Source organism: Mastomys coucha, unplaced genomic scaffold (genome assembly GCF_008632895.1).
Source record: "Mastomys coucha isolate ucsf_1 unplaced genomic scaffold, UCSF_Mcou_1 pScaffold21, whole genome shotgun sequence".
Lineage (NCBI taxonomy): Eukaryota > Metazoa > Chordata > Mammalia > Rodentia > Muridae > Mastomys > Mastomys coucha.
Genome location: NW_022196904.1, coordinates 65890819 through 65901325, shown reverse-complemented (window position 1 = coordinate 65901325; position 10507 = coordinate 65890819). Strand labels below are relative to the sequence as shown.

General features: G+C 47.6%; 1 protein-coding gene across 1 annotated transcript; it reads left to right on the top strand.

The window, feature by feature from the left end:
* Nucleotides 1-454: 454 nt before the first annotated feature.
* On the top strand, nucleotides 455-9591 carry LOC116102413. Its single transcript, XM_031387018.1, has 2 exons — nucleotides 455-599; nucleotides 2535-9591. The coding sequence occupies exon 2, from the start codon at nucleotides 2881-2883 to the stop codon at nucleotides 4258-4260; it is 1380 nt and encodes a 459-aa protein (XP_031242878.1). The 5' UTR covers nucleotides 455-599; nucleotides 2535-2880; the 3' UTR covers nucleotides 4261-9591.
* Nucleotides 9592-10507: the final 916 nt, after the last annotated feature.

The following is a 10507-nucleotide window of genomic DNA, read 5'->3' as shown; positions in this document are numbered from 1 at the left end:
AGAGAAACTGGACCTTTTGTTAAAGTTGAAAGTTCACCTCCATTGTATTTATGAGAGAGCTAAGGGTACGTGTTGACTGCTTCTATATTTTTCTTTTTTTGTTTGTTTTCCTTTCCTGGAGACAGGGTGTCTCTCCAACAGCTCTAGCTGTCGTGGAACTCATTGTTGTCTAGGCTGGCCAGGAGCTCACATCCTTCTTCCTCTGCCTCTGGAGTGTTGGGATTAAAGGCATAGGCCACCACAAGCCGGCATTGCTGTGTGTTTTTAGCCAACTCAGGCCACCAGGGCGGAAAGGCAATGGCTTATCCTTTAAGAATCAGGTGGCTCGGCCCCTCGCTGGACCAGCGTCGGTGTGACCACCCCTTGCTCTACATGCGGCTGTATTACTGGTTCGTCGGGCCATCTGTCACAAACCTTCGGCCTCTGATTGGCTTTTGTGCTTCGGACCCGCAAAGTAGGGCGGGAATTCGGGAGAAACTGGCTTTTTGGTGGCACCACTGTGGCTGGGAAGGAAGAGCGCAGCCAGAGCTGGTGGGTTCGTCTGTCGTGGTGGCGTTGGCGGCGGTGGCGGCGGGCACTTGCAGCGCTTGGGCTGCATGGTGAGTATCGGGTTGAGTCCTGGCCAACCGGGCTCGGCTTGCCAGTTATCGAGACTGCCTCCCTGCAGTAGGAGCGCCGGGAGGCGTGTGGGACCGTGGGTTTGGTTCCCTGGGTCGGGGAGTTTGGTTCGAGGAAGCAGCCGGACTTCGTTTAAGACCAGGAGCCACTTTGAGACTCTGCCTAAGTTAGGTAAAAGTTTTTGGTTTGGGGTTTTTTGTTTGTTTGGTTTTTGGTTTTTTCGAGACAGGGTTTCTCTGTGTAGCCTTGCCTGTCCTGGAACTCACTCTGTAGACCAGGCTGGCCTCGAACTTAGAAATCCACTTGCCTCTGCGTCCCAAGTGCTGGGATTAAAGGCGTGTCCCACCACTGCCCGGCTAGGTAAAAGTTTTATTACGATTCTGTTTCTTGGACTTAAGCTGTGCCCAACCCCATAACCTCAGGAAGAGTTCTATAACAGCCTTGTGCTTTCTGTAAACCCGCATGCTTGCAAAATACCTCTCCCTTTGGTTTTGTCCTACAGGAGATTTATGGGAAATTGGTTTGGGGCTGTTCTCTCAAACCTGATTTTAGGGGAGACAGCCATGCACAGAATAAGGTGTCCTTTATCCTCATTCGTTGTGATTAATATTTGGAGGCTCATAGCCGGGCGTGATGGCGCACGCCTTTAGTCCCAGCACTTGGGAGGCAGAGGCAGTCAGATTTCTGAGTTCGAGGCCAGCCTGGTCTACAGAGTGAGTTCCAGGACAGCCAGGGCTACACAGAGAAACCCTGTCTCGAAAAACCAAACAAAAACAACAACAACAACAAAAAAAAAAATTGGAGGCTCCAGTGATATAAGAAACTGTTAGGGTCCATAAACCATATAAACATAGATTTCAATCAGTTAGGGATATTATTGAACGCATGCCCCAAGACTGATTGATCAGAGATGTAGCTCAGACTCTCAGGAGCTGAAGGCTACAACCCTGAATGTTTTCTAGAATCAGTCTATATAGGTAAAAACCCACAATGAACTCATAAGCATGTCCAGGGAGGGCTGCAGGGTGGTCTGCATTTTCCAAGTTGTTACTAGTGTTGTGATCATAAAAAGAGAGAGAGCTTTAAGAATATGTTCTGGTGAAGTGTGTTGGGGGGGTGTCTCACTGGGACCATGAGGAGGCTTCCCTTCCCCCTGAGGGACCAGACATGCGTTGTTATAGAATAGAGTTTATTTAGGGCATAGGGAGGGGAGTTAAGAGAGTAGCAGAGGCAGAGAAAGGCAGAGAGGAGAGAGTAGAAAAGTAGGGGATGGCCATGACCACGTGGAGAGAAGGGGGAAGGGAATGGGGAGAGAGGGCGAACAAGGGGGTAAGAGACAAAGAAGAGCAGCAGGAGTTAGAGAGGAGGGGCAAGCAGCCCCTTTTATAGGGCCAGGCCTACCTGGCGGTTGCCAGGTAACCATGGGGAGGAGCATACCTGGCTGCTGCCAGGTACCTGTGGGGGTGGAGTTTATACAGAATGCAAACAACTAGTTTAGACATAACAATTCAAGCTGATTTCTGTCCCCCCCCCACCCCCCCAACATGGTTTCTTTGTGTAGCCCTGGCTGTCCTGGAACTCACTCTGTAGAACAGGCTGGCCTCGAACCCAGAAATCCATCTGCTTCTGCCTCCCAAGTGTTGGGATTAAAGGCGTGCACCACCACTGCCCGGTCTGATTTCTGTTTTGTTTGGTCCTGAGTGAAGACTGTGGCTGGGGGATTTCTAAGAGCCTCAGAACATAACAGGATGTGTGGTCAACTTGATCTCTCTCTGAGCCAAACTGTTGTCAGCAGTATGACGTGACTGGCAAGCATGAGACAGAAGAGTTACAGCTAAGTTAGAGCTAGCTAGGGCGCAGGCTTTAACAAACCCCTACCCAAATTCAGAACCTGGACCCTTCCCTTCAAACCTCAGGTACGGGAGCACCACTTCCCAGGGTGTGCACCTTGAGACGTTCCAAGGCCCCTGCAGGCTTGATTTCACTTTGGAGAGGTCCACAGCTGCACCAAAAGAAACCCAGCCAGTGTCCGTATGAGGAGCCTCCATTGGTAAGTCATTGTTTTCCTTATGCAACATCTGGTCCTGGTTCTGTTAGGATCCCATTTGGGTACAGTGTCTTAGGACATACATGAACTCCTGTCCAAGGCACTAGGGAGAGGTCACACTACCTTCTTGGTTCTTGGTTCCTCTTTCGTGTTTTGTTTTCTGTTTCTTTGTCCTGAGTCTTCTGAGGTCGGATTTAGGGTGACTGGAAGACAAAATGGGAAATAAGACTAGTAAATCCTACGGATGGGACTCCCCACTGCCTCCCCCCAGTCAGTGCTCACCCCTGTCCAAACCCCCACCTCAGTCTAAACACTCTGCTCAATCTAAACGCTCACCTCAATCTAAACGCTCCGCTCAATCTAAACGCTCCCCTCAATCCAATCCCCCACCTCAGTCCTCATCTTCATCCAAACCCTCACCTCAATCTAAACGCTCCCCTCAATCCAATCCCCCACCTCAGCCCTCATCTTCATCCAAACCCTCACCTCAATCCAAATCCTCACCTCAATCTAAACGCTCCGCTCAATCTAAACGCTCCCCTCAATCTAATCCCCCACCTGAGCCCTCACCTCAACCTCGACGCCTACCCCACCAGCTGGATCACTCCCTGTCCTCTCCCCTTCCCACATCCAACCTGGAGTTACTTCCTTATGCTTCTAAGCGTCTTCAGCTGCAACGGCAGTCCGGGTCCTCCTCTCTTACCAGGTCTCCCGCTACTGATCTTTCTAACTGTAACACCCAGAACCCTCCTTTCAGCACAGACGGGAACTGTATAGCCTATGAACCTTTAACTACCACTGCTCTCTTTAATTGGAAGATGCAGTACCCTTCTTTCAGCACAAACCCAAGTTCCCTGATCTCTTTAATGGAGTCTATCTTCTCCATCTACTTCCCTTCTTGGGATGATTGTCAGGCTATCTTAGCCATCTTCTTCACATCGGAAGAGAGGGACCGGATTCTGACAGAGGCAGCGAAAGCATTTCTCAGAATGGGCACACAGACTGGCAGATGGAGGGCAGATGTAGTTGACTGTGTCCTACCTACTTGGAGACCTGACTGGAACTCTGGGACAGAGCGAGGTAGGAGGACACTCAGAAATTACCACAAAGCTTTGTTAGAGGGAATGAAACAGGCAGCCCAGAAGCCCACTAACTTCCTCAGGCTGATGTGTACTATACAACGTCCAAAGGAATCGCCTTTCGAGTTTCTCGAACGACTCCAGGAGGCATACCGCAAATACACACCCATAGATCCAGACGACCCGATAAACTTTGAGGAGATTAACCGAACCTTTGTAGACCATTCGGCGTCAGACATACGTAATGCAATCCAAAGAGTGTATGGATTCGAAGACATGACAAGGTTAGAATTATTGAAAATAGCCCAGAGAGTGTTTGACAGTAGAGAGAGCGAAGAAGAGGTGATAATAAAAACAATAATTAAGTTTCTGAACAATTCACAGCATTCCTTCAGTCGTGGCCAGAGACCACAAAGACTTCGAAGAGACCAATGTGCTTACTGCAAGAGATTGGGGCATTGGAAAAATGAATGCCCCAAACTAAGACAGGTCTGCTCCTATCGAGGCCAGTTTTAGCTTTAAGAGCATAGTAGGGCCATAGCTCTTTAAAATTAGGCCCCCAGGAGCCTATGGTAGCCTTTTCAATTGGGGCCAATCTGTAAATTCCAACTAGGATCCTTCACATTTGATATTACAAAATCCCTTGGGGCCCCGGGGCCCCTCACCAATCAAACCATGGAAATGCAGGGGCAACAGGGGAAGTGAAAAATATAAACAGACTACAGAATGGACTTAATCGAGGAAAGAGGACAGTGACTCATTCTTTTGTTATCCCTGAATGTGCCTGTTTACTGTGCTCAGGAGAGACTCAAACAAGCTCCAGGCAACTATCTCGTTCTCAGGAGATGTGACTAAACTACAACTAAGGGGGTGCTGCCAAAATCCTGTTCATCACCTGTCTCTTACGCGGGAAGTGCCTCCTCCATCACCAGGGTCTAATCCAGGCCCCTAAAGAGAAATGAAGAGAACAACTTGTCAGGGATGTTTCTAAGTGTTTGGGCTAAAAGACAGTCTTCCTGGTAGGGTCCAGCATGTGTTGCCAGTTATAGCTCAGCTACTTCTGAGGCCATGCCCACTTGAGTGGGACAGTACTCCATCATTAGTGACGGAGGCCAGAGTGGGAATCAAGGTCCACATTAGATGCCTTCACAAGGCAGCCATACTCATTCCATGCTAGTCAGCCTGGAACTCTTCAAAACCTGGGACCAATATTGTCCACCAGTCCAGGATTTAAGGCGAATGACTAGGTGAGTGGAAACTACTTGCTCAGCTATTCCCAACCCTTCATCGTCTGCTCTGCTTGCTGCTGCCTGAGCTTAGGGTTTATACTGTACTGGATCTAAAGGATGCATTTTTTTTCCATTCCTTTGTCAAAACTAAAGGCCTCTTTGCATTTGAATAAGCTGATCTGGACCAGATTACCTAAAGGTTTTAACAATTCCCCTATTATTTTTGATTTTGCCCTTTACCTAGACTTAAGTGAGATATGAGTGTTTGACTGGAAGTGCTTGACCTTCACTCAGGCAAATATTGCCCCAAAGGCACTGAAGTCAAGATATTGACTAAGGTCCAATTTTGGGAACTGGACTTTACTGAAATCAAGCAAGGGTAACATGGATATAATAAATACTTTATAGTCTTTATCAACACTGTCTTGCACTGGGTAAGAGGCCTTTCCAACCTCAGTGGAAACAGCCCAGATAGTAGCTAAGAAATTAATGATGGAAATCATCCCTAGATTTGGCCTCTCCTTAATTTTGGAGTCTGACAGTGGCCTGGCCTTCATGACCAAACTGTCTCAGATGACTTCAGAAGCTCTCAGTATAAATTGGAGGCTACATAGCATGTGTCATCCTCAGAGCCCAGGGAAGGTAGAAAGAATGGATTGGACCTTATAGGAAACTCACTAAATATGTTCTTGAGACTGATGGGAACTGCGCTGACCTCTTGCCTTTTGCCCTCAGCAAGGGCTTGTTGCACCCCCTACTGTGAAAAATTCACTCCATGTGAAGTAATTTATGGATAGCCACTCCCAGTGATTCCCTCTGGTAAGAGTTAAGAACGATTTCCTAATTTCTGAATCCCTGAAGGGATTCCAGTTAACTCTGGATAAGATCTTTCCTCAAGTCTAGGCTGCCCAATTAACTGGGCACTGCTTGCCTGACCAGCTGTTCCAACCTGGTGACCCTCCCTACATGGAACCAAGATGATGCCCCTCTATCAGGATTCTCTGGATGCCCAGTGCTGTTAAGCTGCTGCTGGTCACATCTCAAGACAACGCCAGAGGATCTGTGGAAGAGGGCCACTAAAACCAGAAATTGGTTGAATATCTCCTCCAAGTTAAGATCTCTAAGGTTTAATGTGGTTTTTGTTTGTTTGGATTTTTTTTTGTTTTGTTTGGGTTGTTTTTTCAAGACAGGGCTTCTCTGTGTAGCCCTGGCTGTCCTGGAACTCACTCTGTAGACCAGGCTGGCCTCGAACTCAGAAACTCACCTGTCTCTGCCTCCCAAGTGCTGGAATTAAAGGCAGGCACCACCACTGTCCAACAGGTTAAATGTTTTTTTGCTGACCTGCTTTTACTCCTTTTCTTAGACTATGGAAGCCATCATGTTAGTCTTGATCTGTTAGGTTATGTTCTTACCCCGGAACTTCAGCTGTATATAATAACTCACATGGACAACCCACCTGGAAGTAGGAGCTTAGACTCACTGATACAGGTCAGGGGTTGGACACCTTTATAACTTCCGAGCAGCCTAATCTGAAAGCTGATTACTGCATATTCTTTCCCTTACGTCCTAGAATGGGCTGTGGACATTTACAATTGGAGAAAAACTTAGGAGGTTTCCTGGTTTACATCTATCCATCCCAGGGAAGCAAAATTTGCCCGGCACTAATGCCTATCATTGTGCCTCTTGGAGGACTCCAAAACTGTCACGAAGCCTGCCCTAAGGCAAAACATGACATTCTTACTGGAGCTCCCAAGCCCTCTAAAACCAACTTTTAATTGTCAGCTGGAATCTTGTAACATTGTATTCCCCAACCTAAACTCTGAACATTTTTGACTCTTCTGAAAATTCACATTGGAATATAGGAAGAACCTGGGGAATTTGGCCATATGTGTGGGGCTGGATCCCAGTTCCTCAATTACCATGCAGTGATAAAGGTTAAGACAGGAAGAAAAACCCATAGGCCCCAGTAGAGACCTCCTCCTCACACCCCTCCACATGGTTTCTCTGTATAGCCCTGACTTTCCTGGAACTCACTCTGTAGACCTGGCTGGCCTCAAACTCAGTAATCCACCTGCGTCTGACTCCCAAGTGCTGGGATTAAGGGTGTGCACCACCATTCCCTGGGTTTTTCCACCACACCCATGTTCCAAAGACCCCAATTACCGGCATGCCTCTTTCCTATCAGTCCTAACCAGGACTGATGGCTTTGCCTCGACCCCAAACCCACCTATTCTGTAGGAATAACTTACAATCTGTCATGCCCTGCATTGCCCGAGCTTCTGGTGATGCCTGCTTCTAGTCCCAGCCCAAGCTGTTCCTAGGTGAGGTCCCAGGATAAGGATTGTTTCCCGTCAGAAACTTCAGGCTCCCTAGCGTCTTCATATTTGTATAATTGTGCAATCATTCCTTATTCAGCACCTGACTAGCACAGGTACTGAGAGAGTCAGCAGCTCCTCCTCCTTGCCTCTGCTGATGCTTGGTGGCCTTATACCAAGGATCACAAGTGCCTGCTGGTCTCCTCTGCATTGTCCATAGGACACATTCGCCTTTGTGCATCCTCACTCATGTCCTTCCTCTGGTGGGAATGAAGGCTGCCTGCATCTAGCCAAGCCACCTGACCACCCTCACCCAAAGCTGGTGGTTCTCCCATTAGTCTCATGCTTAGTGAATTCAGGGATTGTAGGGCCCGCAGCACTAGGAACATCAGCTCCGGAAAACTCTGAATGCTAAAGTTAAATAGGATTTAAGGTTATTATAAAAGACACAGTCCTAGATAGGAATAGTAGGTGGATTCTCTGGCAGAAATAATATTACAGAATAAAAGGTTTGGCTTACTCTTCTAGAAACTAAGGAGGCCTGTGGGTAGCTGTCAGAGAAACCTATTATTTTTACACTGACCAATCAGGCATAGAGAAACTTGAGCTATGGTAAGAAACAATCTGAAAACCAAATATTTAGACAAACAGGAAGGAGACAGTTGGTGCGGGTCCCTTTTTAACTGGTCACCCTGTCTAACCACCCTTGTTTCAGTGGCTATAGGTCTCCTGATACCCCTAATGTTTCCTATGACCTTCTGGTGCCTTACAAATCTTGTCTCTGACAAAAAGAGAACGCTAAAATGCTTGCCTTCGGCTGGCACTAGTAACCATTAGCTAGAAATGGTAGTTTCCTTTCAAGGATAGGACAGGAGCATCTAAGACGGGAATCAGAAACCAGTCCAACCATGTCAAGGCCAGGAGTCGTTTTGAGGCTCTGTTTACTGTAAAACTTCCGTTTCAACTTCTGTTTCTCAGAATTTGGCTGTACCCCATCCTGTAAACAGAGAATGTACCAGATGTTCCAGGGAGATTTCCTTAACCACCTTGTTCTTCCTGCTGGCAAAATCCCCCTCCCCTTCAGTTCTGTCCTAGAAAAGAGATATGGGAACAAAGGGTAGAGCTGTTTTCTAGAACTCAGATCTTAGGGAGAGATGGCCCCCCGACTGGCTGTGTTGTACATAGGTTAAAGCTTGCTTTGAATTGGCCATAATTTGTGGTCAGTGGGACTAACGGGCTTCCCCAGGAGTACTCCTCAGCCTAGCTTGGGGCCCTTGCTCTGCTTTGAGCTCCCTATCAGGCAAAGGAATTGTTTAGCAAATGGATTTGACCTGGGAGCTGCTCCCCTCCTCCCAGGAGTGGTTGGTTCATTGAGTCTGCTAACACTCTTCAAAAAGTTGCTATTGATGCCAGAAAGAGGAAGCTACTTCTCTTTGAGGATGCCAACAATGCCCCGCTCAGCAGAGGTCCCATGGCTGCTGAGCGTTAGGGAGGAACAGACAGGGTCTGCCCTGCAGGCTCCGCCCTGCTGGGGAGAGGTTGGTCAAGGGAGGCGTGATAGTCCTGGAGTGACACCCATGGTCCAGGAATATGGCGACCAGCCTGTTAGGGCCTCAGCAAGCCCCCCTTGTTCAACCGTCCCATGTGTTGCCTGGGTTCCAGGGCTCTGGTGTAAGTTGGCAGGCTCAACTTGGTCTCCTTAATAGTTGTTTTAGAAGCTGCTTTTTCCTCCTGGGGAATCGTGCCTCCTGGGAGGACAGTCGCCTTTAGATGCAACTGCTTCCAGGACTCCAAAGGCCATTCCCACAGTATAAGCAAAGACTTCTTCTTTTTGAGTTGTGCTAAGTAGTCAGACAATCCTTGAACCTGGGATCCTCTGGTCCCAGGGTAAGAAGAGCCAGTTGTGTTTTAACACCTCATTGGGAATAGCTGAGGCTTGCCAGTGTGTGTCCTAAAGAGAGCCCCATTGTAACTGGGGACCCTGGCTGCTTTGGAGATGCTGGTACCATGTGATAGTCACTGGAAATACCAGCCACAGTTAACTGGAGCCAACTGGGACCTAAAAGGCAGGCTGTGTGTGTTGCCAAAAGTGGGCCCAGAGACGTGACCTAAGCCTCCTGGGAAAGCCCTAAAGAATTGTGGGTGAATCCCAGAAATTGAGCATTGACAATTTTACACTGTGGGAGTTTGGTTTTGCCTTGATTGTGCACTTTTTTCCCTATTGAATTTTTTTTTAAAGTACTTTATATTTTTTTATTTGTTTTCTTTATTTACATGTCATATAATATCTCCTTTCCCAGGTTCGCTCCACCCAAAAAAGAAAAAAATTAAAATAAAATAAAAAAACAAAACCAAAAACAAACCCCTGTTCCCTCTCCCTCCCCCTGCTCACCACCCCACCCCCTCCTGCTTACTGGCCCTGGCATTCCCCTACACTGGTGCATAGAACCTTCACAGGGCCAAGGGCTCTCTTCCCATTGATGACCGACTTGGCCATCCTCTGCTATATACATGCTGCTGGAGTCATGAGTCCCACCATGTGTACTCTTTGGTTGGTGGTTTAGCCTCTGGGAGCTCTGAGGGTACTTGTTAGTTCCTATTGTTGTTCGTGCTAAGGGGCTGCAAATCCTTCAGCTCCTTGGGTCCTTTCTCTAGCTCCTTCATAGTACTTTATATTTTGATGTTGCCAGAGCACACAGTTGAGATTTTTTTTTTTCCGAGACAGGGTTTCTCTGTGTAGCCCTGGCTGTCTTGGAAGATCACTGTGTAGACCAGGCTGGCCTCGAACTCAGAAATCTGCCTGCCTCTGCCTCCCAAGGGCTGGGATTAAAGGCGTGCGCCACCCCGCCCGGCTGGGTTAAACTTCTTTAAGAGAAAAATATTAAGAGTATTGTAGAAAGTTTAAATATAAACATCTGGAATTTTTAAAGGCTAAAGAAGTAATGCCAAACACTGAATGCCAGAAACTAGGATATTCCTATTTTGTGAAACAAGAAGACAGTGACCTAAGCAGTCAGGCAAAGCCCATCTGCCAAAGAGTTGGGAGCAGCGATTCTCAACCTGTGGGTGGGTGTGCATTGCAATGCAGAACCACAGCAGAACTGCAGCTGTGGTGTGGCAAAAAGAATGATGTTTTGGCTGAGTTCACCATAACATGGGGACTGTGGGTTTTTTGTTTGTTTGTTTGTTTTTTTGTTTTTCCCTGAAACAAGATTTCTC

Coding starts and splice junctions, on each gene's coding strand:
- LOC116102413 (XM_031387018.1), top strand. CDS start 2,881: ATGGGAAATAAGACTAGTAAATCCTACGGATGGGACTCCCCACTGCCT.